Source organism: Prionailurus bengalensis, chromosome C1 (assembly GCF_016509475.1).
Source record: "Prionailurus bengalensis isolate Pbe53 chromosome C1, Fcat_Pben_1.1_paternal_pri, whole genome shotgun sequence".
In the NCBI taxonomy this organism is placed as follows: domain Eukaryota; kingdom Metazoa; phylum Chordata; class Mammalia; order Carnivora; family Felidae; genus Prionailurus; species Prionailurus bengalensis.
This window is the reverse complement of record NC_057345.1, coordinates 7,521,757-7,549,387: the sequence shown is the minus strand read 5'-3', so window position 1 is coordinate 7,549,387 and position 27,631 is coordinate 7,521,757. Positions and strand designations below refer to the sequence as shown.

The window sequence follows — 27,631 nt, the reverse complement described above, 5'->3', positions numbered from 1 at the left end:
TCTTGATCTCAGGGTGGTGAGCTCAAGCCCGGTGTTGGGCTCCACATGCATGGAGCCTACTTAAAAAAACAAACAAACAAAAAATTGGTCAGGAATGAAACTTGGTGGAATGATGGGACAGAGAGGAGTGTGGGTCTCAAGACAGTTGCACACTGAGTCCAACCCTCACACTGGTGTGTCCCGAGACCCAGCCTCTCACGCCCCTGCTCCGTGCCACAGATTCCTTCATTTCTGTAAAACAACAGCTTACTCGGATGACCTTCAGGGCCCTCTAGTTATGCCACCCCATGATTTCTAAGTTGACTCCCGGAGGCAGCCTGTGACACCTCGACCAGGGATATGGGCTCGGAGGATAAGACCCAACCTTTCCAGAGCTCAGCTCTCCAATCTCACCCAATACAAAAAAAAAAAAAAAAAAAAAAAAGGACAAAACCAACAGAGGAGAGGAAGGACAGAAAGAAAGGGAGAAAAAAAACACCACTGCTGCCAAAAAAGAAATGACAGATTTAACGTATCTTGCACATAGCAAAGCTTTACTCTCACTACTTACTTGCGACTTATTTTGTATACGAGCTTAGTTATCGGATATCCAAATTACAGAAGATTAAAACTGCAAATGAGAAAGGAAAAACAAGCCAACTAACAGATACTTACGGAACAAAGACCAGATAGCAAAAGTAAGCCAAGCGACAAATGTCAAGAGAGAAACATCTATGAAAAGGCAAACAAAAAACTCAAAAAGCTTGTTCGTTTGGGGTTGTTTGGCATAGGTGGAGTCATTTAGAATAAGGGCAAATATACAACATATCTATATTTCAACAGTTTTTGAAAAAAGGACTCCACTTACAACACAATATAAACATTTACGTCTACAATGACGGTACTGAGTCATGAGGACTAATACTCTGCCTAATAAAGTAAGAAACTATATAACCCATTTCATGCAATTCCCAGCCCGAAGCTTCAAAGTGTTTTGTTTTGTTTTGTTTTCATACAGGCCTCGATGGCCATCTAACTGTGCCTATCCAAAATGACTCATTTGAGGAGGGTGCCAGAGACAGTGATGCTCCTGAACTGAAAACGAACAGTTTTTATTCAAGTTAGATTAAGAAGCAGGAAGCCGAAGATTAAATAATGAATAGTTACTGAGCATTCACCGGGTGCGCACAGCACACCAGGCACTTAGAAAACCAAGTAAAGCAAAGATGCTGCTTTTGCTGTTCCAGTCCAGGACAAGGAAAGAAGTCAAAAGGGACCTTAGGCCATCCGGTCCCGCATATCACCTAAGACTCCCCCCCTCTTCAACAACCTCGACAAATGATGGGTGGGCTTCCACCTAAATGCTTACGATGAACAAGAGAACTCATTCTCAAGAGCCCGTCTATTCATTTTCAGGAGTCCTTCTTTAAACGGAGTTGAAATCTGCTTTCCTGAACCTCCTGTGCACTGGCCCCAGTTCTCTGCAGGAGAACGATATTAACTGATCCAGTTTTCGACACAATGCTGGGTGAGGAATTAGGATAGGCCTCTGTCACTTGGCTATCTTTTCTATAAAAGCATTTCCCTTACTCTGCTTATTAACTAAATGTGAACACCGGTTTCACTGTGTAACAGCTTCATGAATTCTGCTCTTAAGCTTGGTAAGAGCAGCTTTGCCCTTTGTGGGAGGGCCAAGGCTACACCTGTAATGTCAGAATGCATTAGCAATAATAAAGGCCACAGTAATGCAAGAGACGACTTCATACACACGTCATTCCCGAATGGCTAAATTCAATCAAATATGGCAGCGCTTCCTACAATGCTCTGATCACTGGGGCCAGCGCGTGTGACGTGGGCCCACTTACTGGAAGCTGCTGGAAGCAGAGAGTGAGCGCTCTGCTTTGAGGCTGTAACGGATGGGTTTTTACCAGCCCTAAGTGGCTTGGCCTCCTTCTTTCCCAGGAATTACCTAGAAATTCATTCGACGTCTAAAGACTACAAATGTGCAAAACCTCAGAAGGCTAAGAGGACATGAAGAGAAGAGCGAAAAAGCGTAGTGTTCTGTCACCCTCGCCCTACAGACAGAGGATTCTTACGGGGAGGAAGGTAATCTCCGAAGAGGGGGATCACCAAAGAAGCACGGCCAAAGTTCACCTGGTCTTAATTCTAACTCAGTCGCCAACTTCTTTAGTAACTTCCCAAGAGGTGCTCAGCTTTCCTGTTTCTACTTCCTCATCTGTAAAATGGAACTAAGACTGCTGAGAGACGCGCCAAAGGGTCACGTGGAAGAATTAGTTAGCATTTATGCCACACTTTTGATCTTCAAAGCAAGGTTATTAGACTGTAAAGTAGAGTAGATGTGGTTTGAAAAATCTTTTAAAAACCGAAAATAAAGCAGGCAAGCAAATTCAGAGAAGCAAAACAGGCTGACATCACCTCCCAGCAGCCAGATGCCTCTACCTCCACAGGCACCCACTTTCTGCCCTAATCTGCATCTGCATGTGGAGACAAAGGTATAAGAACGTTTTATTAGGAAAAAGTGGGAGGGGGTGGAAGGAAGGGAGAAAGGAGAAAGAGAAGGTTTGAGGAGGAGAGGCACTGAAGAGAACATCGAAGGGAGGACACAAGGAGACAAGGAAGGGGTGGGGGGGAAAGAAAGAGGGAACAGCGAGAAATAAAGAGCAGGCAGATCCCGTCCCCTAAAAGAACAGCAAGAACGGGAAGGGAGGAAAAAAGAGAAAAACAGAGACACGGAAAAGCAAACATCAAGGGAACAAATGTAAAAAGCGTGTCCTGTGTTCAAAGAAAGCAAGAAGGCCGAAAGTAAAAGTTAAAAGTTTTACAACAAAAAAACAAACAAACGAAAACAAAAATAAAAAAAGAGGAGGACAAAGAGCAGAGGATAGAGAAGGAGAACATAGAGCTTTCGGGAGTCTGTCTGGAAACCAGAAAGCCGGAGGAGAGATCATTAGCAAGTCCACAGTGCGTCTACAGCAATACCGCGCGGGTCAATTCATTTAACGCTGCCCTGTACATTTACAGAAAAGTACCTCTGATATAATAAAGGCTCATAAACACGCAGAAATTGGGTTAGACCCGTTTCGAATTCCTGCCAAACAATGGTTCAGAAAAATGAAGCTCTATTTTAATTAGCTGGATTCGCGAGTGATTTGATAACAGCAGATGCTGTCTGGATGCTTTCAGCTTGATGGGCTCCACATATATGAACTTAAGAGTGGTTCTGATGCAATTAGGTGTTTCTTTCTGCTCCAGCATGCCAGGCCCAAGGACCCGAGCCTACGTGTGGCCCCTGCATGTTTCTGTATTAATCTACATGGCAATATTTTAAACCGAAGATGAGAAAAGTGACCCCATAAGAGAAGTAGAAAAGTCGTCTTTAAAAGTCACTGGCAGGTAGAAGAGGACACTCCCACAACGAATTTGTCTCTCCACCGGGGAAAGCAAAGTTGGGAAGCTGAGAAAAAGCCACATAGGGCAGCAGTACCTGTAACAGAAACATTTACTGCCAAAGCTGGAACACAACAGACCTTTTCCTTCCAATTTTGCGATACCAGTCCAGCGTTACGGCAAAGGATTAGCTGCCTAATGCACAGCCCGACCTGGGACTAAGTGGCCTTCAAAATGTTCTTTGTAACCAGGCAGGCATCCTGTTATTACCCAGAGCACCGCTGCGGAGACAGGCAGTGGTGTTCAGGACCGCAGCCCTGCAAGTCCAAGTATTTTCACCAGGTGCTTTCAAGCTGGGCACCTTACTGCCCCCTCTCTCCCTTTTAAGCACTCTCTCTCTCCCAAAGAGCCTTCTACTCGCTTTTCCCAAAGCACCCACTGCCCTCTGCCAGGGCCACTTAGAGCACCACCGCCCACAGGCACAGAGCTGCTAAAGGACCCGCACAAAGCAAGAGCAGCTTCCAGCATCGGGACTCGCCTAATAGGAGGACCCGATCTGCTCATTACCCGCCAGTTTGTCACGGCTGGGCTGAGTAGGGGACGATTATGAAAAGGGGGGTGTTGGGAGGAAGCTCTCCCATACTAGGTCGTGTGCTACTCGTCCTGAAATTCTGAATCAGGCTTTCAAAATCGTTCAACGTCCCCCCCCCTCCCAACCCCCTCTGGCTCCCATCGGATGACGTGAAGTAGAGAGGGTGGAAAAGAGACACAAGAGTTCTGGCTGACTCGTCTGGACAGAGCGGGCGATGCCCGAACCCCGCCACTACCACCACGAGCACACAGGGAGAAACACACACCCCTCACTCTCCCTCTCCAAGAGGACAAAACGGACATAATGACCTTCACACCATCTCCCCTTCGCCGGCGCTAACAAGCCGAGCATTGTAAATCAAGGATGAAATCCCTGTGCCAGGAAAGCAAAGGAGGAGCATTTCTTCCGTAAGAGCCCAAAGATGCCGCCTGCTTCTGAATCAGCACTTCAGGGCAAGTGTTCGGAAGGCAGGAAGCTTAATGCCAGCGAGTGAAGGAAAAATAGGTATTTATTATATGTAGTAGGGCCTTCTTCAAAAGTTATTTATTTCACAAAACCACTCTGCTAAATAGAGGTTTCAATCTAATTGGAATTGCAATCTGCATATTGTAAATGCAGCAAATGACAGCCTCCGAGACTTTTGTTCTATGCCAGTTTATGGGTTCACTAGTACAAGACTTCCCAGTGTACACGCATAAGCGAATGGAAGAAGGGAGTTCAGAGGGTTATCCTTTAACATATGTGTTTATTTGTGTGTATTTATTTATTTATAATATGTTTTTCAGCCCCTTGCAAACCCCAAAGGAGAGGGAGAGGGTCTGCACTGTGAAATGGGATAATGTTTGCAAGACCCCTAAGAAGACAGAGCCAGGAAGGAGGAAGGAGGCTCACAGGGACATCCGTGTGTTTGGCCACACAGGTCTCTGGTGAGACCCCAATCACCATCAGCTTCTCTTCCCTTCTTGGGGGGGGGGGGGTGAGGAAGGGACCCCTACTCATCTTAATTTCCCCCTCCTATCCACATCCCGAATTAGCCATGTTAATTAACAGAGATGCAAATAGTCACGGCCCAAAATAAAGGTTGTTGTTTTTTTTTAATTTTTTTTTTCAACGTTTATTTATTTTTGGGACAGAGAGAGACAAAGCGTGAACGGGGGAGGGGCAGAGAGAGAGGGAGACACAGAATCGGAAACAGGCTCCAGGCTCTGAGCCATCAGCCCAGAGCCTGACGCGGGGCTCGAACTCACGGACCGCGAGATCGTGACCTGGCCGAAGTCGGACGCTTAACCGACTGCGCCACCCAGGCGCCCCCAAAATAAAGGTTTTTAACAAGAACTAAAAAGAGACCTTACAAATCCAACAGAAAAATAAAAAAGAAGAGGGAGAGAAAGAAACGACCGACCCAAAGCTAAAGGTCAACCTACAAATAATTAAGGAAATGAGAAAGCAAAAGGACAGGTCAGGACTTCCCACAGGGGTCTGAAATTTTCTGTTTGTATCTCTGGCTTCACATCAAAAGTGAGTTATGGCAGAGAGGACAATGTTCTGGGGAAGAGAAGAAGGCACAAAGATTCTAGACTCCCACACAGGCCCAGGACTTCTCTCCCTACATCGCATTCAAGATAACTTTCTGTTCCCTTTCCCCCTCACTCATTTCAAGAAATAGACTATTTAATTGTTTTCAAACTCAGCATTCCTAGAGCCCAAAGATACCCCTTGCTTCCTTAAAAACTAAGCATCTTCTAGTTGACAGTTTTTGCCCTCCATACTCTGACAATACCAGCCTGTCAGAGGGTGTAAACTTCTGTCAAAAAAATAATAACAGTAATAAATAAAAATCAGACCTTCGGCTTCCCATAAAAAAAAAAAAAGATAGAATAAATATGGATTTGAAGGGGAATTCTGCCAAAACCTAAACCTCCCAAATCTGGTTCAGCCACATTCTTGCCCACAGCCTGTACTTCTCGGTGCCTCCCTACATTTTTCAAAATGCAGCTGCACAGACCTCTTAAAATTCAGATTTCTAGCACCTATAATTACAGGGCGCTCGAGCCAGGCTCCTTTAATTAATGAACCTGACTCCTCTCTCTTCAAAGGAAATCTGCATAAGGGATATATCACAGGGGTGAACTGACCCCCAATCAGCACTATCTGCTCACTGTGCCTGATGGCAACCAGCACTCTGCACCTCCAACAGGAGAGTGAGGTTGTCCCCACCCCCCCCAACCGAACCCTCCCCCCCTACACACCCCAATCCGGCACAAGCCTATTATGCGGTTAAGGCCATAAAACATTTCTTGGAACTTAAGGGAAGAGAAGCAAGCTTTCCTGGGTGTGACCAGCAAAACCCAAAGAGAATTAGATTCCCCCTGGTCCGAGCGCTCCCCGATTTCACTTTCTTCCCTCTACCAGGATAAAGTGGGGAGTGGAGGCAGGAAAGACAGCCACTGTTCAAGGGTCAACAAGGCCAACAGAGGGAGCAGGCCGGGGCTCTGACAAACTCTGGAAAAGAAATAAACACAACAGACCTGGGATTGACATTTCATCCCAAACCCGAAACAGAACTGGCAAGGAAGGCCGTGCCTCTTTAAAGCAAAACAGGTGGAGAAGGGGTCATGACGCAAAGATGCTGTTCACAAGGTCTGGAGAAGGATCTGGGCACGTCCCAAAGATGACAAACTGACCTCAAGATCTGTTACCCGGGGGGTCCTCACCCATTCCTGATCCTACTCGCTTCTAAACTAATACTTGATTGCCAGTTTTGAAAGAACTGGTTTTCCTTCTGGCTGTCTGGGCAGCACAGCCTAATACTGTTTGTATCTGCTGCCCATGCCAGGACAGCCTATAGCCGCTCCTGCAAGTGCTCATAAGCTGGCTTGTAACTGTGTTCTCCGGGGAGCAGGCTGCCTTTGGCTGCGACAGAAACTGGAAATGGCTGCAAACAAAGCCACAGCTGCCAGACCAGACAAGGCCTAGGTCAAATCAAGACGACCCGAGGTGAAGTTTCAGGTAGGAGATCTGAGATCCAGTAAGAGACTCCAATGGGTCTTGGCAATGATGAAAACAGGTTTTGCCCAGTTACTCCCATCTGGTAACCATTTCACAAGGGTCCCTCAGGCCCACAGCAAACCCTGTAGACCAAATTTGCGTCATCGGCCAAGTAAACACACCTCTTCTACAGGTAGGAGAAAAGTTCTCAGACTATGTACCCAGTAACACGTTTTCTGCAGTTTTCCCAGTTTCTCGTGTGATTCAGGCCAGAAAGCGAGGCTGGGGAACTACCAGAGAATAGCACTGGGCTAACGAATGAACACTTGAGGCGCACTCTCCCGGCTTCTTAGTTCTTCCTAGGGCACTCGACAGCACAGATGCCAAAAACTGAATTCGGTCATTCCGTATTCTGCCGGGAAAGGGGGCTTTAACTATCCAATGAGTTTCTGCTGTTGTGAATATGATTTTAGAAGACGGGGGAACAAGGAGTAACATCAGTCTCTCCAAGAGTTAAACCCTCAAAGCAAAGTGAGGCATGATCACTGACCAACCACTGAGTCAAACGCCACCGTACCTGTCTTGTTTCTGACCTGCCGCCTCTATGCCCAATGGCCAGAGGCCAACACCCTATACCATCTCTGTTCTCCCATTAGATCTGTCTCCAAATCCATCAGTACACTGCGACCTGGACCCAATGACCAGGGGGCTACGGGGGAGTTCCAGGCTGAGGGTGTCACCGATGATGATAAGGAACAACCACTTCCATATTCCCAGACACAGGCAGCCAGAGCTGGGTGAAGGATTTTTTCTAATTTGGCTTGGTTTTCCAACCAAGACATTCTCAGAGTTCGTTGGTTTTTGAAGCGGAAGCATTTGATTTTCTAACAAACAAACAATTAGAAGCACGGGACCAGCGAGAACACGGAATTGAGGAGGAAGGGCGGGACAGGCGAAAACGCAGGGCTGGGAGGCAGCTGAGATCAGGAATGTCCAGGGCTTCTGGGCATGGGAGCTCACACCGGCCAGCCAGGCACTCTCTTCCCAGGGTGTCTCTGGGGGAAATCACCCATCGATCCTAGGACACACGCGTTCGAGGACCAATCCTTTACCTCAGAGCAGCCTCTGCCTCAAATTCCTGCTTGCGCTTTAATGTTTAAATTATTAAATGCATTAATGTATTTACATTATTCAGGTCTTATGTGCATTTTTCTGAGATAATTTATGTATAAGAGTTTGAATGTCCATGACTGTTAATGTCTACAACCCTTCCTGTTCATTATTGATTCTGGAAGAAAAAAAAAAAAAGTCAGAGTTTTAATGCCTTATTTTTAATGTATTAAGAGTCTGAATAAGTGCATTCTCTTTTTTCTTTTGTAATTTCATAATTTAAGTAGTGCATTTATTAAACTGACACAGTATGAATTGTGGTGAAGCCTGGCACGGCTCCACGCCGCCGGAACAGCCAACTGGAGAAGCGCACCCGCTCCTCGGAGACCAGGCAGCAGCTCAGCGCGCTTCCCACCTCCGCCAGGCCAGGACCGGGCAGAGGAACGGCGGCAGGCACTCGCCGAATCTGGGCTCTGCCAGGAGAGTTCTCTTCCTCCGTTTTAGAGTTCCTGCCCAAAGCCTCTCTCCTTGTTAAATAAGGGTTTCCCGAGTGCTGCGGAGCTGCCTCTTTTTATTAAGGTGGAAGTTTTCTGCTCGTCGCAAGTCCGCACCTGCCAGACTCCGGCTGATATCCAAACAGAGCTGGCCATCAGCACACAGTTTTCAAGAAGAATAAAGAGGCTGGGGCTCGGCGGAGCAAAAACAAGCAAACGCAACTGCTTTTAAAAGGGGGTCTTCTCAGAATGCAGACAAACGTCTCAAAGACAAGACCTCCAACTTGGGCAGCACTTCTTTCTTTTGAGATCCAGTTTCCCCAGCAGAAAAGCCCTCTTTCAACTATAGCCAACAGAGCGACAGTGACACCCAATGGCCTCTTGGTTCAATCCCAACTGAGCATTCCTCGTGGCTTTCCCGGAGGCAGGTCTCAGGCCCAGAGCTCCCGTGTGAACACGGAAGCACGAGAGAAAATCAGGTATCAGCTACTCATCAAGAAACCGAACTGCTCATGGATAAATTTCCTGCCACTCCACGGAAGACATATACACACTGTATGTGATAATGCACGTGTGTGCAAACTGCAGAGCAGAGCACGCACCAGTACAGCCTCTTTCTGGGGGGGGAGGGGGAATGGAGGGGTATGAGCACGTGTGCACACACAGGCGCACAGACGCACAATACGTGGACTCCACAACACCGTACAAATCAACTTGAAGTGGGAGAAGGGATGCCAGAAGTTGTTCGCTGCGGTTTTAGAACCTGACTCTGCCGTTTCTGTCAAACGTGTACAGATACACGCTTACAATACGCCTTTTCAGTGTATCTTCCCCCTTTCTTTTTTCTTTTTTTCTATTTTTCCCTGTTTCCTTCTTTTTCTTTTTTCTTCTTTTCTTTTTTGGCTACTCATTACCATTCTTTAACTGTTACAATTTATATCAGCATATAATGTTAAATAATTACAGGGAGCAGAGCTCACTCTAGTGAGGATATAAACGCGCTGTGGGAATCTACAGATTTAAACAAATAACACTCACAGCAGGGGGTGAGCGGATGAATTAGCATTAATATCCTGCCTGGGAGATCCCAGTGCACTGGTACTGCTTAAATACAGATCTTTTCTGTAACAGTCAATATGACAGCTCCCGGCAATACGGCCCCTTTCCCTTTCCCAGTCAATATAGCAGCCAGTGAAAATAGAAACGTCCCTGTAGCAATCAATATAGCAGCCAGCTAAAATAAACCCTTCCCTTTTAAGGGCTATATAATAGTCAGCTAAATGGAAGAATTGGCACCCCTGCTGGATAGCTCAGCAGAGAAGCCAAGGAATGAACAGGCCACGAGCACTAAAATGATCCCTCTGCTTCTCAGATCGGCCCTGCCCAGGAAGGGAGAAAACATCCACAGGTAGGGAATCCAGAGGGAGCCTGCAAGGGACACTTGGCAGGCTGCTCCTGGTCCCAAAGAGCAGATGTTCAGGTCACACTGCAGGCTTCCAGGCACCTCTCATGGAGGTTTAATTTAAATGGCCAGAAATTCTAGAATCCTTGCTCAAATGGTCAGCTGGAACAGGGGAACATCGGTCTCCAGTGGGACGGGGGGGGGGGGGGGGGGGGATGGTGAGAGTATCTTGATGTGAACCCTGAGCCCCCCACCCCCACCCCGCCCGCCCGCTCCTGCGCTGTTCCCACCCTGCTCCCGCCCTAGCCCCAGAAGGGAAGAGTATTAAGTTAACAGCCTGTGGTTTTCTGTTTTCCAGCAGCAAGGATGGCGACTGTGTCAGAATCAGACATCCAGCCAAGTGGGTGAAAAACAGAGCATTCTGTGTTGAAAGCCACCCGGCAGATACCCACACTCATTTTTAAAACTCACCGCCATCAATCTATTAAGTATTGTAACACAGATATCATATCCCTCACCCCCACCCTGCTTCACAATGTGGAAAATGCTCTCCTTCCTTGGAGACATATAGGAAAGAAGTTTAATTTTAACAGAATTCGGAGGATGCCTTGCTCTGAAGGCCCAAATAGCCCAAAAGCCTTTAAAAAGAAGAAAAAGAAAAACAGCAAGGAGTGTTGGATTCAGAGAGGTTCCCAGGCATTTGAAGTTATCACTCTTTTTCATTCTAACTAGCTACTTCTATAATTAGTTCTGGTGGATTTATAGATTCGACAAACGTGGACTATAACCACTGGCACGAGTGCAGGTTTCCAGCCGACACTCCTGAAGTTAATGCTGGGATTCTGTTATGCTCCAAAGCAGATGAACGTGAGGGACCCGCCCCACCTTCATTAAAATTCCACAATCTGTCTGCCATCCTTTGGGGAAATCCGCCGAGGGTCCCTGTTTCCCTGGCCAGGTGTTGAACACCCAGTGATGCTCATGTCATCAATCAGGTGACTCAGTCAAGTGCCACAGTGTCAGAAACCGCCGGAAAAAAAAAGATCCTGCAAGTCCTGGTTTGAGAGCTCAAGTCCTTAAAAATTTAGATCCCCACATCCCACCTAAGCCATTAAGACTCAGCAGGTGCTCTCTACTTCAGGAATTCCAGTTAAAGGCATCTCAGGAGCGGCGAAAAGGTTAGCATGCTTGACGGAGGCCCTCTCAGGGCAATCAGCATTTTGTTGAGGGATCCTGGCACTCGGTTCTCCGGTCCATCTTGGGAAATCCTAGTGCTGTCAGTCCCCCTGTGATCGCGGCAGCCACAAGGGCGGAGATGGATACGTGGGGAGACCTGGGATGTACCCACAAGTGTGCAAAACGCAGATTCACAAAAGGTGAGTAGCTGTTACGATATGACATGGCGCTTAGCTTCCAGAGCGGACGCCAATGAGTGCTTTATAAACTCCGGTGTGCACGGACGTTTGTTTCCAAGTCTAAGGTCCACACAAAAACTCAGTCAGGTGGCTGGAGAGCGCGCGGCATGATGTGAGCCAAGGTCGCTTCAACTGCCATGACGGTTCTCAGAAGGCGGAGGGGAGGCAGGAAGGGAGGGAAAGAGAGAGAAAGAGAGAGTAATGAAAGAGAAACGAATTACGGAAGGAAAGGAGAAAGGAGAGGCAAGAGAGAAAAGACGACAGAGGACACGGAGGGAACAAAATGAGAAAGAAAGATGCAAAGAGCTTTCAGGGCATTTTACGAAACGACAGTTGCAATAAAACAAATAGAACGGTGAGTCATCTGGTTTCCAACTTCTGAGTCAAAAGGGGCCGTTTCTAGACAAACTGCAAAGTGGCTCTGAGGCCTGCACACTCACGATGCCTCTCACAGCGACCGAACAGGATGTGGGGAGCGGACGGGGAGGTGGGAGTGAGCACGGTCTTCGCCGGTCCCAGTGTCACTGCGAATAAAGACTGTCAAGATTTAAACCATAATAATGGAAAGGCTATAAAGGTCTCAGCTGTAATGTTTCCTCTGATGTTCCCTGTCATAAAATGCCCGCTTGATGTTGCTTACGTGGCAATGATACGCTACACACCCGTGTACGTATGCACCAGTGGGAACCTTGCACCCTGAGTCCCCAGGCAGGAGCCGGGCAGCAACTGTGCGCTCCAGTTCCCCAGCTCATCATCACCATCTACCAAAGTGAGCACACGCACACACACACACACACTCCACAAATATGTACTGAGTGCCTACTTCCTGCCCACAGCGGCGCTGCAAGGATATCTGCCCATCCCAGAGAGGGATTAGCAAGGTGCCTGGGTGCCAAATGCCCAGGAAACAAACAAACAGACCATGCACTCTGCTTGGAATTCCGGCCATACAACACGGGGTCTCCTGTGCTACGTCTGCCCCTAACAGCCTGACACCAGAGCTCGGCAGCCTAACGGTGAGATACAACCTCCCCACGCTCCCGCCCCCGGTGCCTCCCGTAACACAAATCAGACAAACACTCGAAAAGGGGGGCTAAACTGGGCACCCACAAAGACTCGCCTTTACTTGGACTCAGCAGACAAAATTACAGAAAACCACTCATTGCAAGTGCATCTTTTATCTGCCGCCTGCCACCGAACCACCGTAGGCCCAGAGGGAACCGCAGAGAAAAATAGAAACAAGACCTATGTTGATACTTCACAGACATGACCGAGAAGCAGGAACTCAGGAAGAACAAGATGGACACGAGAACCGCACACAGAGATAGATAAAACGAAGTTTGTATTTGTAAATCAGGGAGGCCGGGCAAAGCAATGGGGAAAGCCAAGGTACAAAATTAGGAAAGGACTGATCTAGTCGAGCCCAGCTCGGTGGCAGATACAGAGTGATAACTCACATTTGCTGGGCGGGCAGCCAGTGCCAACCACAAGCCATCACTGGGCCGTCTTCCCTGTTGATCTGTAATTGGTGAGTCTGTGATGGAGCTACCAATTATCTTTAGGCCCCCTGTATTTAGTTCACAGACAAAGGGAAGCAGGAGAGACCAGTTAGTAATGAGTAAGTAATGGCCACTAAAATACATTGTATTTCACGGAGCTGCTTCGGCAGGAAAAGCCATTCGGAAAATAAAAAGAGAAAGAATAAAATAAGCTAGAGAAACTCAATTTTCTTCTCCCTTCCTCCCAAAGCCACACTTAGGATAAAATGAGGTTTGTGCAGGTTAATCCTTATGAGGTAAGAAAAAAATGATTAAATACATTAAAAAAATCAATTGTACATTAAACCAAATCCAGGAACTGCAAAAACAAACACCACAGCATCCCTCCAGCCGGCATTAGCTCTGCCAGTCTGGTCAGTGGGGGATACCCCCACCTGATGGAGCCCGCTGACGTAACGGAAGAGAAGCAGAAGGGGGAAGAGAGTGGAGCCGGGAGGGCTGGGGCCAGGGGGAGGACCACAGATCTGGATGTCACCGGAATAAAGTTATTTCTAGGCACTACAAAGAAAGACAGAAAATGCCACATAAGTGGGGCTCTGGAGACCAGGATGGATTCTTCAAAGATCCGACAGAAGTAACAATAATTGTAATCACTTGATAAACAGAAGTTATAAGCCACTTCACTGTCAAATGACTTGCCACTATGTCTAGTTTTCTTCTGTTCATTAGCAGATTCTATTAACTGCCATTTTTCAGACCGACAACGGAGAACGAGCTGGAGAGGTGGGGCGAAGAGGCATGCCTTTGTCTCTGAGGAAAGCCACTCTCAGGGCTGGAATGGAAACTCCCACCCTTCCCCAGGTCCCCTCTGGGGTCCTCGGGGACGAAAGCCCGCAAGCTCGCAGAGCCCCAAGAGCGGCCATCAGTCAGCGGCTCCTCCCACCGTGGAGTCAGGGCTGAGAATTCTTAGCTAATCCTAAATAAACCTCCCAGGGCTGAAATGTCGTGGCCAATTTGCTTCTCGGTGTGTACTGCAACCATCCGGTTCTGCCTGCAACCAACCCTTCTCCTTTTCGTCACTTGGCCTCAGCCACACAACTGGAAGAAGATCTGAGAGCCAGGGCCATGGTGAAATATGGGCTTGTGGGAGGCTGGGTGCTAGTTACTCACTTCAACAAGGCACGAGTTGGCCATATGTCAGGCCTGGGCCCCAAAGTCTTAAAGAACTGGCAAATCCAAAGTTTCCCCTTCAATGTGCCGGTGCGGTGAGTCATTTAGAACCGTAAAGAAACCTGTGCGAGACGGGCTTGCGGGGGGAGGGGAGCAGAGGGAAGCAGCGAGAGGAAGAACAGGTAATCAACCATAGGACAGTCATGTTCCCAGCAGAGTAAAGACACATGCCCACAGGGGAACATTTCAAAACATCTACACGTGATTAGAGAGGGTTATCAATGGCAACAAGCAAGATCTGACAAAAAGATTTCACTCTCTTAAAGACATCTCTGTGACTCTTATCTTCAAAGCCAGCGAACTCTGCTGTTAACTCTGACAGTGAGGGATTTGTGGGTGCCGGTGGGGACGCAGATACAGGATCTACCTGAGGGGGCAGAGAAAGCAGGGATGGAACTTCCTGGATCCTGCCGTCTCTTCACTTATGCGGATTCAGGTGACTCCCTGAAGACCTGCTCAGCCCGAGTCAGAAGCAAACTGCTCAATTGTGGAACCTTTCCTCCTCCAGCAGGAGGGAAAACAGCAAGCAGCTGCTGCCCCCTAGAAGCTACCAGGGACACCGCACTCTGCTCTAGCGACACAGATGAAAAGATCCTATTATCTCGCCTCGATCCTGTAACCTGTCATTAGTGAGGTACATGGGTGCAGACGCCTCCTCCAGCACGAGGAGGCCCACATCACCTGTGATAAATTAATAGGTGCCTTTTCAACAGCTCAGAAGCATACAAAAGACTCCAACCAGGGAGCGCACGAAAGCAGCAGCTTCAGAGACAGCACAGACTCACCAGGCAGCCCCTGAACCGGGCCCAGGCCCCTCCTGAGCGCCCTGGCTGGAGGCGGAGGCGAGGTCAGCGGGCTGTCCCCCCGGGCTGTCCCCGCCTGCCCTCCGGACCTGCTCCCCCTGCTCCCGTGTGTGTGCCCCAGAGCTCAACATCGTTGCACTTAAATCCCAGTCCCGCCCCTTGCAACACCGATGGCCCTGGGCTTGTTTCCTCACTGTAAACCGAGGAAAAGAGTAGTTCTCACTAACAAAAATAAAGAAACCGGCGCCAAGGCCAGCAGATGACGCAGGGGAAGCCCTCCTGACCTCGGTCATCAGCGCTGGTAATTGGTCAGTTAATCGAAAAATCAGTTAAGGCCGGGAATCATTCAAAGTGGAGCCTACCCTATATACCTTAAACATTTTACATTAACTTAAAACCTATAAACGTACAGTCATTTGCTAATCTTTTGATGTGGAGCCAAGACCTTTTCTTTGAGTGTGGGCCCACAGACTGATGTTCCCAGACGCCTTTCTTGCATAAACCCCACCCACGACACACCCTTCACAATTTCTAAAGCAAAGCGAGAACTTAAAGGCGCTAGCAACGCAAATCAAAGCACTGAATACTTCGAGATTTTTATGGTCTTCCCCAGTTTAACTGTCATCTCGCTCTCACCTGAAAAGACATTCTATCTGCAATTCACATTTACCAAAGCATTCAGCCCGGCTTTTACCGAACCCTCTTCTCTCATTTATGTTTATAAACCTCTCTGTATTTGTAGCTCCCTCTGTTCACTTCTGCATTTCACCCGCTTCCGGCATATTTAACAAAACTGCCTCATTCACTACCAAGTACAACCGGGCACGCACAGGTTCGGGGCGAGCCAACGTGGGTCTGCAGAATGGGCGTGGGTGTGGGTGTGACCGGCCGGGGAGCCCTTCGGTTCAGAGCACCCAGGGCCTCCTCCGGGAGCTTCCACGGTGCCACAGCAGCGAGCCAGTCCCTTCGGGGAGTGTGTCTAATGCGGGCTCTTGACACTTAAAAAAAAAAATTATGTATTTATTGATGCTGCCGCCCCTTCATGCGACAAGAGATTTGAAATGACTCGCAAAAGTACACACGAGCCCCAAGGATGTGGCAAAAGGAAAGCAGAAGGAAGGGGGAGAAACGACGTTTAACAGACGTTGTCTACTTTTTCCTCTTCTCCATCAAACTCCATCCGCAGGGAACTGTGGAAAAACGAAACCATTCATACAAATAATCAACTTGCGTGCCTGATCCTGTTGGCAGCTCCTCCCCACCAGGCTGGAGAAAGCTGCCCTGCCCCAGAGACCCTCTCGCTGTGGCCCAATCGGCGAGAGAGAGAGAGAGAGAGAGAGAGAGAGAGAGAGAGAGAAAGGCCTCTTGATGGACACTTCTGGGTGAGGGGTGTGACTGCTGGCCCAGAGCGCCACCCCACAGACTTTATAAGCACACACAGGCCCCTGTGCCACCAGGGATGCTGCTAAGGCAGGAGGTCACAAGGGTGGCAGCACGTCTTTTTCTCGACAGGGGCAATTTATCCGATCCACTGGGGGCTATGAGTTAGCTCCTCTGTGACTCCAAGCGTCAGAGAGCGCCCCCGGGTAGATTTACCTCAAGAATCACTCAGTGTCGGCCCTATCTCTAGACTGTTCAGACAAACTCATAATGGCAGGGAGAAGATTTGTGGAGCAACAAGCATAAATCTTGGTTATAACTACAAACCATAAAAGAAAGCAGGGCTGGGAGGGAAGAAGGAAGGGCGGCGAACACGTCCTTCTGCAAAGCACCACTTCATCTTCCTGCGGCTTCTCCGAGCACCGAAGTGGGATTAACTACAAGGTCGTATTTTTCAAACCCAAATTGGTCTGCATGGTTTGAGAATGTGCTAAAATATTTTAAACTGAAATTATCCTGGAAAACGGCGGGCACGTGGCCGTCCTCAGCGCGACGTGACATCCAGAGGTTCTCAAACCAGGGACTCGTGGGAGATTTCCTGAGTTTGCCACACGGAATACCCACCTTTTAAGTCGCACTTAAAACAAACAAACACACAAAACCAACAACAACAAAAAAACACCTTTAAGTGAAAAGTCTTTCAAATAAGATAATGATTGATTTTAAGTAAAAGAAAACCCTCTGAACGTCCCTCCGCCCAAACAAGAGCTGCCTTTAACCCTCCGCAGCAACTACTAAGGGCACCTGAAGAACGTGGAGACTATCCCCAGGAGACAGGGAGCAAACTCGGCCTTTCCTTCTGGAAGAACCACCTGGGTGACAAGATTACAGCCCAAACTCGCCCCATTGCTGTGCGGCTCTGCGAAAGGCACGTGGGTGCTGGGCTCCTCGGTTCCCAGGTCTCTAAAGTAAGGACACTTGCCTGGTTGGTCATCCAACAGTCAGGGCCTCTGACTGCAGGAACTCTAACAAATAGCAAGTATTACCGTGCAAGCCGGGAACCCAAAGTATAAACAAAGATGAATAACCATTTCAAATTCCATTTCCTTAATTATTACTCCTCAGAGTTTCGATTCATCTAATAATTATTTGTAAAAGGATACCTTAAAACTGGAAAGAAAAAAAAAAGAAAACAAACCCACCTCTTCATTTACCTGGAAGAGGAAAGAACTTAGAGGGCCCCACCTAGTCTATTCAATAAACCCCATCTAGAACAGGAAGGACGAAGTAGGAAGAGACAGTAATTTCAAAATCAGTAAGTGGCCTAGAGATTACAGACAAGCCACCCAGAGCTGGAATGAGGCTGTTCTCAAGTTCATCCACCTCTGTGGATTCTCATCAGCTTCCTCCCCACCAGGGCCTGTGGGACTCTCTGGCACCCTCCCAACAAGGGGCAGGGGTCAGTGTTTAAAAACAAAAGTAGCGTTTGCTTCGTATATGCATCTCTACTGCTGACGGGAGGGGAGTGGAGAAGGAGGAGAGCCCAGCACCTGCCCTATCTGAGCAGCGCCAGGCCTCAGGTCGGCTCACAGGATGAAGGCAGCATCAGAGACGTGTCCCACCAGCCCCGCCCTGCAGTAGACAACTGATTTCAGTCCCAAGTTTCTCAGCAGTATTTGTGAGGCGTCCTCCCCTCCCTGGCATGAGTTGCTATTAATGGTTTAAGTACCAAAATCTGCAGAAGATTCACTTTTTTTTCTCTTTTTTCAGTTTATTTATTTTTGCAGAGAGACGCTTCATTCTGAAGGATGACATTCGCATTAAAGATTTTATTTTTAGGGGCACCTGGGTGGCTCAGTCGGTTAAGTGGCCGACTTCGGCTCAGGTCATGATCTCGAGGTCCGTGAGTTCAAGCCCCGCATCGGGCTCTGTGCTGACAGCTCAGAGCCTGGAGCCTGCTTCAAATTCTGTGTCTCCCTCTCTCTCTGACCCTCCCCTGTTCATGCTGTCTCTCCCTGTCTCAAAAATAAATAAACGTTAAAAAAAAATTGTTAAAAAAAAAAAAAAAAGATTTTATTTTTAAGTAATTTCTACACCCGATGTGGGGCTCGAACTTACAACCCTAAGAGCGAGAGTCACATGCTCTACTAAGCCAGCCAAGCGCCCCAAACTTGATTTTAATATTGTATTCATGAAGGTGTTTCACAAGCACATGGGTAATAAAACTAGCCCATTAAGAGATTTCAGGAAATTGTCTTTTTTTTTTTTCAGGAAAAATAAATAAATATGGCAGATCTAAAGTATTAAGCATTATTATTTTAAGGATCTCTAGTGGTTGATTTCTATGCTGAGCTAGGTTTACTCAAGTGAGCTGTGATTTCCATTCAGGGACATCTGTCTGGATACAGGTGAGTGCGGTGACATTATAGGGATGATCTGAAATCTGCTCTACTTACTTAGCTTTAAAAGTGACTCCTGGGGCGCCTGGGTGGCTCAGTCGGTTGAGCATCTGACTACAGCTCAGGTCACGATCTTGCAGGTCAGTTCAAGCCCCGCGTCAGGCTCTGTGCTGACAGCTCAGGGCCTGGAGCCTGCTTCAGATTCTGTGTCTCCCTCTCTCTCTGCTCCTTCCCCCACTCACGCTCTGTCTCTCTCTCTCTCTCTCTCTCTCAACATAAATACATAAACATTAAAAATAATAATAATAATAAAGTTATGTAGTTTGGGACTACGGGGGTGGAGGGATGCGGGGAAAGGATATAAACCAAAAAAACAAATCAGAACAAAAAAAACTATACCTACAAGTCAGAGGAAGAAAGGAGGTCAGGAGACTCATCCATTAGGAAGAACGCAGTGTCAAAGAACAAAGAGCCAAAATGCTAGCTCAACCCAAATGTGTAAGCATTGCATAAAGCAGGTGAGCTGTAGGGTTGCTAGATATTGAAGACGTCGTGTTGAAACCAGCGAGCAACAGGCAAACAAAACCTCATTTATTGCTCACTTGAAACAACCACAGCTCATATGACTAAAAAGGCTCTCAGACGATTACTTAACCCTAGTTTCTGTACCCCGGCAAGGCAGGAACCAAGTTAGTCCATGCAAACAAACGTCCACCCATTTAGAGACCCATCGGCCAGGTGGGGCTTGATCCTGCAAGAGCGGTACAGGGACCTGACTCCGGCCCCGAGCACATGCCCACACAGGTATTGAGAAAATTCAGGCCTTAACAGAAGGTTTTCAACAGGTCGGGGGCAGGGGCTGGGGAGCTGGAGGTCAATATTCTGGAGGACTGTCAAAACTCCTTGCCCTAGGAGGCAAAGCTCAGGGAAGAAAGTATAAAGAAGAAAAAGCCATCAGCCATTTTAACTTTGGCATAGTTTTATCATCAATAATACGGACATTTCAACTGGGAGTTTACAAAATTTATCAAGACCGGTCTGTTCACCAATCTCCAGCCCTGAAAACATTACGACATCATAGAGCAACTCTCTTGCTAATACGGCCGGGATTGCCGGGGTGAGTTCTTTAATGGGGGACGAGGAGTACTGAGGAGCAAGAGAAGGTAACACAGTCACTACCTGGGTGGAATCCAGACAAGGGGATGGCTAAAAACACAAATGTGTCATTTAAGAGATGACAAGACAATATTCCTCACCACCAAAATCACAAGACAGTTTTTATGGTCCAGAGAGGGCAAACCTGAAGATCGGGTCCTCCTTCTCTAGCAGATAAAAGCAAAATAATAATGCAGACACCCGAATGTCACCTGTCAATGTCATCTGCGCTGTACTGATCACTCCACGGAGCCTCGTGTGTCATTAACTCACTTTTCTAATAAAGGGAAAAATTATTCCAAAGTGATCATCTACTTCTGAAGACACAGAATAAGATTATATGCCCTCAGCATCCCATGCTTAGTTAGCCCTTTTAGTGTAGAGAAGAACCGGCAGCTTCCACGAAAGAATTTCGTGGAAAACGTGCTCTCAGTTAAAAACAAAAACAAAAACCACTTAGCAGGGTGTTCCCCCAACACTGGAAAATCCTATTCCTCAAGACCTGGCTTCAAGTTTCACAGAAACCATCCCTAAGTATACCCCAGCCAGAACTCTTCCTTCTCTGAATAATGAGGGCTCTTAGACTCCCAGCCAGGCAATTCTGCACCAAATTACATGCGATTTTGTACTGTTTGCTAAAATTATATATGGTCTTGTACTGTCTGCTAATTGTTTCATGTGTACAAATGCCTTTTCTTCCCCAATAAAATGCATAAATTACGGAAGAAGGCTCAGTTTTATCCTTCAGCTGTCTGTTCCTCCTGAGCATCCAAGAGACGACGGCTAATGCACACACCTGAGAAGCCTGCCCTGTGGAAGCGGGGCTCAGGCAGTGCTGGGAGTCTTCTGTGGGTGGGGGAGACCACCTCATCCCTTCGCCAGTGCCCTGTGACTCTCACCCAGCCTGCTGCCAGCTCAAAGTCCTGTACCCCGACCCGCCACATGAGTCCTTGCTGGTCCTTGGCGGGCCCCTCTGCCTGGCACCCTCCCACCTCCACTCTCAAGAGGCAGAAGCAGCTCACACAAGACCATACAACTCGGCTGGTGCCCTCATTTAATCAGGCTGCTGCAAATGGTTGGCCAAAAGCAATAAGGGCATGACTGAGAGACTGTGGGAGTTTAATATAAAAAAATTAATAAAAAAAAAAAAAAAAAGAAGGGAAGCAGAAAGGGTCTACCTTTTAATAGGGCCCTAATTACCCAACTCATAGGATCAGCCCAAATGAGATGGGAGTTTATTTCGGGGTGTTTTTTTTAATTATTGTTTTTTTTTATATATATATAAATTGCTGCTATGTGTTTTCTTTCCTCTGAGCAATTATGCAGCAAGTACGTAAAGAAGGGAAAAAAATATTAATTAAATATAAGGTAATTGTAGAGTTGGCCTGGAGAGAATGAGTCTGAACTCTGGACGATCACAGGCTGCTAGGGTTTGAAGACTGCTCAGGGCCTCCCCGAAAAGAAAGAAATAAAAATACAACCAACCACCAAGCAGATGCAGCAGACAGCAGGAAAAGAGCAGTGCACAGAAACGTCAGCGGGGCCAAGGGGCTGCAGGGCTCCAAATACCCAGAAATCAGCGAGGCTGCCCGCGGCTTAGGGCTCCCTGCTAGAAAGAACCCCCGAGGGTTTACCCCATTGCGCTTCAAGAGAAGGACCAGTCCCTCCACCGGTGATCGCCAGTTAAGTCAGTAGAGAAAAATGTGAAAGGAGCCTGAGAAGTAAAGGACTGTCGAGGACAAGCGTTCAGTTTGGACACGAGTCCAAAACCAGCCACAACTCTAGCCTGCGGGGCACTGACAGGCCCCGGGGGGACACTCAAGCTCCTGATCTATGGGTCTGGCAAGGAGAAGCCTGAAGCCTCTGGCCTTCATACCACCCTGACCTCCAGACAAACCCAGGCAAGACCAGAAGAGTGAAAGGAAGCCATCGCGGGGTGCAGTGGGAAGGGAGCTGACGCGATAACAGTAGGTCACAGGACGGTGGCAGTGCTTCCCTGAATCAGCCCCAGCAGGGCTTGCGTCACCCTGGTCTTTCTACAGCTCAGCCAAATCCAACTCCCCTTCTGCCTCGGGAAGCTAGGAACGGGCTACAATTCAGGCCTGTTCACGCCAGCTAAGACCTCACATCACTTCCTCCCACTACTGCTGGAGGAGAGGGAAGAGAAGCAGGCCTGTGACACGAAGGCTGGGTGTACATCCTGCAGCTTGCTATCACCAAACAAAGGCAAAGCTCTCAAAGCCGGCCCTCCATGAAACTTATCAAGCTGCTACAGAACAGGTCTTACGACCCAATGACCCAACGAACAGGATTCGCGGCAGGCCCTGCAATGCAAACTATAGAATGAAAATGGGGTGCACTGGCAGGGACTGGGGCTCAGACAACCAGAGCAAAAGCACTTTGTGAAGAAAGCTACCTTCGGAACCTAGTCCCAACTCCACCTCCAAAGGTTTCAGGCATCCCACTAGTTACTACTGGTCAGCAACAAACAAAGTGGTGCACCACCCCATGGGGTGGATGCTTTCCCTTCCAGAAAAGACCAGGTTTTAGTAAGGAGACAGCTCACTAAATCCTGCAAGCCAGAGAAGAAGTCAGAAGTCAAAGGCCATTAAGTTAGTCTCCATATAATACCTACTTTTGAAGGGACACTGAAGGATGCAAAACTCCAGGATCATAGGTTTCTCCATACTCACACAGCATTTTAATTATTAGGAAATGATACTGTATATCTTGGGTACTTACCAGAGGCTCTCGAGGCACCACATTTTCACCTCCTGGAGTAGAGCTTGGCTGCAAAGAAAAAATAGAAACAAAAATAAGATCACAGTGCCACCCAATGGACATCAAAAAGCCACAGATACTTCATTCTCCAGCAACACACACCAACACCTGTTCCTCCTATTTCCCACCAGCTTCTCAGACTGTACAGTGTTCTGCAGTGCCCTACCTGGAAAGAAGTAGCCCATGGAGTCTGAGTTAGGCAGTAAACGAGAACAGACTGCTTCTGGGTTCACTGCCACAGCATCCCAAGAAGAAGGCTAGGTTTGGCTTAAGAGGGCCCAAGATCAACAGCTGAGCAGCAAGGGCCGGGGACTATCATGAGATCCACAGAAATAGCAAATCCAGAGGAAAGGCTTTACGAGAGAGCAAAACTTCCCTTTTGCCATCTTCCCGCCTTATAGGGAAAGAGCAGAGCGAAAGTGGAGAACCAGATCCAGCCACAAGGGGGCCCCAGTGGCCCACACTCAGGATTTTCTCCCAGCATCTACTTGGAACCAGGAAGCGAAGAAACTCTGGACATGGTTCTTATTTATCACCTGTCACTGAGGACACCAATCCACAGGAGTAAAGAAAGCCAAGCTTGAATCAGTTTTGTAACGAAGCCAGTGCCAGGCAGTGCCAGGCTGACAGACCAAGTGGCAGGCAGGCAGCATGGGGTTCTCAGCCTGGCTCTAGTCTGGGACCCTCTCCCCTCTCTGGATCTCACATTTGCCTCATGCTCACATTTACCTTCAACGCGGGGCCGATGGTCTAGCCAAATTTACAGAAAGGGAGAGACAGAGACAGACTCGGAGGAAACTCACAAATCTCCCAAAGAATAAAACAAGCAATTTGAGAGTTATGATCAGTTTACTGTTACTGATGTTCAAGCCAATTTCCAATTGTCTACAGATAATATCCAGACAAGTGCAGCGAATCGGTGGGTCTCGGGAGCCAGCCGCCAGCCTCTATACTTCTCCCAGCTCGTTCAGATGGCAAGTGTCAGGCCTCCTCGGGGGGAAAAAAAAACCACAGAAGGTGGGAGAGGAAAGAGTCCAGTCCACAGAGGATCTCCAAAGATTTCCTCACAACCAGCTGCCACTGTTCAGCTGGCACACAGCACAGTGGCAAGGACTCTGGCTGGGAGAAGGACTCTAGCTCCTCATCCAAAGTCCCAGGGCAAGGTCAGCCTGCATGAAACCAAGTAGAAAGTCTCCGGGAACCTGAGCACGCTTTCCCTTCCTCCTTCCCCCCTCCCTGCTCGCAGCAGCGATAACCTGCATTTAGATCTACGTCCACCTGCCTCCCAGCCTCCTCTGGACTCAACAAGTCCCTTAACAGGATTCATAATCCTCTCCCTCTGTCACACGTGTCCTCTTCCAGTATTCCCTGCCTGAGCCAAGGGCACAACCTTCCACCAAAATATACAAACTGGAGTCCAAAAGGCCATTCTTGATAGCTTTCTCCACCACTCACCAGAGCTAACGCATTATCAAGTCCTGCCCATATTCCTTCCTAAATATCCATGCAATCAGTCCATCCGCTTCTCTCTACTTCTGCCGTCATCACTTGGGCCAAAGCTTCCAAAATCCCCTGCCTGGACCACTCCAATACCCTTCGCATCAGTGCACCCACATCCTTGCTGGCTCTCTTCTAATTCATTTCCCACGCTGCAGACGGACTATCGTTCCAAAACAGTAAGAATCAGATCTCACCGCCCCCTCCCCAACCACCCCAGGAAACAGCTACCAACAGCAGCCCTAATACAGAAAACCTTCTCTGTGTGACTGCCAAGGCCTCACATCCACTGACTGCAACTCAGGTCTGTGTGACACACACTGCCCAGCTCTGCCCAACAGACACACGGGCCTTTGCACATGCTATCCCTGACCGAGCCTCTGACAGTTCCACTTGGCTAAGTCACTTCCTTGGGGAAGCATTCTCTGACATCCACGACAGGGTCAAATCTCCCTATTCTATCCTAACGCCATCCACCTCTCTTTCAAGGACTGAGAAGAAGTGCAATTTTACTTGTGTGATTATCTGACTGACGTCTGTGTCCCACCCTAGATTATGAACTCCACAGGGGCAAAAACTGTCTGTGTGTGTTGCTCACTGTATCCCCGGGGCCCAGAGCAGTATGAGGCAAGATTAGGCCTTCCACAGATATTTGCTGAATGAACGAAAGGCAACAAAGAGTAGAATGGTTCTTACTCAACCGAATGGATTACAGAGTAAAGTTCATTATCTTCCTGAGGGCTTTCCTTCACTCCATTTGGCAAATATTAAGTGCTAACATTTATTTACCTCTTTCTTCATGTAATTCTACAATAAATGTATGAAATTATTGCTGATGAGGAAACAGAGGCAAAGGAGATAAATAAATAGCATGCCTGTGATGACCCAGCTAGCAACTGGTACTAAAGGGATTTGAACCATTCTACTTAAAATAATTGAGTTTTGGGGCAGCTGGGGGGCTCAGTCGGTTGAGCGTGCGACTTCAGCTCAGGACATGATCTCGCGGTTCGTGAGTTCGACCCCCATGTCGGGCTCTGTGCAGACAGCTCAGAGCCGGGAGCCTGCTTCAGATTCTGTCTCTCTCTCTCTCTCTCTCTCTCTCTCTCTGCTCCTCCCCTGATCACACCCTCTCTCTCTCTCAAGAATAAATAAAGAAAAAAAATATTTTTTAAATAATAATTGAGTTTTGGGGGCACCTGAGTGGCTCAGTTAAGTGTCTGGCTCTTTCTTGATTTCGATGCAGGCCACGATCTCACGATTTTGTGAGTTCGAGCCCCGCATTGGGCTCCGCACTGGACATGGGGCCTACTTTAAAAAAAAACGGGGGGGGGCAGGGGGGCGCGCCTGGGTGACTCAGTTGGTTCAGTGTCCTGACTCAATTTTGACTTTGGCTCAGGTTGTAATTTCACAGTTAGCAGTTTTGAGCCCCACATGGGTCTCTGCACTGACGGTGCAGAGAGGACCTGCTTGGGATTCTCTCTCTCTCTCTGCCCCTCCCTAGCATGCTAGCATGCACACACACTCCCTTTCTTTCTCTCAAAATAAATACACTTAGAAATTTTTTTAATTTAAATTAAAGAAAATAAAATGATCGAGTTTTGTTTGGATCACATTTCGTTAAGCAACACTCTTAATGCTACCCCCACAAATAATAATGTGGGTTATTTGACTTGACAAAACTAACTCAAACAGCTTTAATATTTAGGAAGCCTCATTCTGACTTAATCCACAGCTTTCTTCTTCCTAAAATACAAGGAATCACTATGAATCATGATCACTACGGAACTTTCCTTAAAATGAGTTCACCTCTTGGGGTGCCTGGGTGGCGCAGTCGGTTAAGCGTCCGACTTCAGCCAGGTCACGATCTCGCGGTCCGGGAGTTCGAGCCCCGCGTCAGGCTCTGGACTGATGGCTCAGAGCCTGGAGCCTGTTTCCGATTCTGTGTCTCCCTCTCTCTCTGCCCCTCCCCCGTTCATGCTCTGTCTCTCTCTGTCCCAAAAATAAATAAACGTTGAAAAAAAAATTTTTTTTTTTAAAATGAGTTCACCTCTTGACTAGCTAGCATTTGCCAGAGGGAAAACAGTATACGGTGCTAAGTCTCTTTCATCATATACCCTTTTGTACGTTTTTACACTGTGAGCCAAGGAAGCGTATTCCACTTAAAAAATACATGAATGTTAAAATTTTTAAAAAGAAAGCTTCTCTCTCATTCTAACTCTCCAACACTCCCCTCTTCCTTGGGGGAACCACCACTGACGCTGGTTCCTTATAGATTCTTCCAGGCATTCAAAGCATTTAAGAACCCGTGTTGTGTGTGCGTACCCCTATCAAGGAGGCTGAATAGCAGCACTCTCCAAATTCCTCAAGTCTTGACTTGCAGAGCCTTCTGGCGTCTCAGCACACCAAAGCCAGGGCTCCAGGCTTAGTCTCAGAACTGCAAGGAGGAGCCAGATTTCCCCACACCCTATTCCAACTCACAGTGGTACTGAGGTCTGTCAGACCTTATCAGTGAACTCACAGGGGGCTCCTCACCCGTCTAGGAATGGCCCAATACTGATTATATTCGAGATGATACTCCAGTTTGTGTTGAAATATCTGCAGTCTACAACGGCTCACCCCCCACTGCTCATTCTCAACAGGTTCCTAAAGAACACTGTTTCTTGATGACCAAAACAGCCTTTATCCTTACCACTCTCCGTATGGATTTCCTTGATAATACCACCCGAAATCCTTCACTGGGTTACTAGTTTACTATCTATCTATTCCCACTAGATTTTTAACTTCTTAAAGGCAGGCACTTTACCATCTTACGGAAGGCTGATCTTCGGCACTTAAAATATCACCTGCGCCCAATAAATACCTCAGGTTTTTTTCTTTTAACTTAAGACATGAAAACAAAGGAACCACTTCATATACATGCGCACAGAAGAAGCAAGCAGAGGACCACAGCAGGACACGTGGCCACTCCTGAAACATTTCACCTGCAACTTAACACAAACCTGGCCTACTCCCAGGGTGCAATGCTATGGTCCAGGGATTCTCAACCCCAGGGCAGAAACACCCCCCACACACCCCAGAGAGGAATTTGAAAATGTGTGGAGGTGGGGCACCTGGGTGGCTCGGCCGGTTGAGTGTCCAACTCTTGGTTTCGGGTCAGGTCATGATCCCAGTGTCGTGGGGTCGAACCCCATGCCATGCTCTGTGCTGAGCGTGAAGCCTGCTTGGGATTCATTCTCTCCCTGTCTCTTTCTCTCCCTCCCCCTCTCCCCAGTTTGTGGGCATGCTCTCTCTCTTAAACACACACTCACTCTCACACACACACACACACACACACACACACACACACACACACCCTGTAGAGGTGGTTCCGGTTGTCTCAGTGACCAGGGAATCTCACTGGCATTTAGAAGACAGGGGCCTGGGAGGCTTGGGTCCAGCAGTGCATGAAGAACTGTCCCATTCAAGCACCAACAGGACCCCCGGAGAATCCAGACCATTG

The 27,631-nt window shown here is 47.9% G+C and overlaps 1 protein-coding gene across 2 annotated transcripts in view; it reads right to left on the bottom strand.

Moving 5' to 3' along the window:
- Nucleotides 1–27,631, bottom strand: part of PEX14 (peroxisomal biogenesis factor 14) — a 145,949-nt gene that overhangs the window by 100,189 nt on the left and 18,129 nt on the right. For both annotated transcript variants that reach the window (XM_043578555.1, XM_043578556.1), the window contains exon 2: nt 22,597–22,644. In XM_043578555.1, the coding sequence (XP_043434490.1) occupies nt 22,597–22,644 (48 nt within the window). The remainder of the gene's footprint in view (nt 1–22,596; nt 22,645–27,631) is intronic.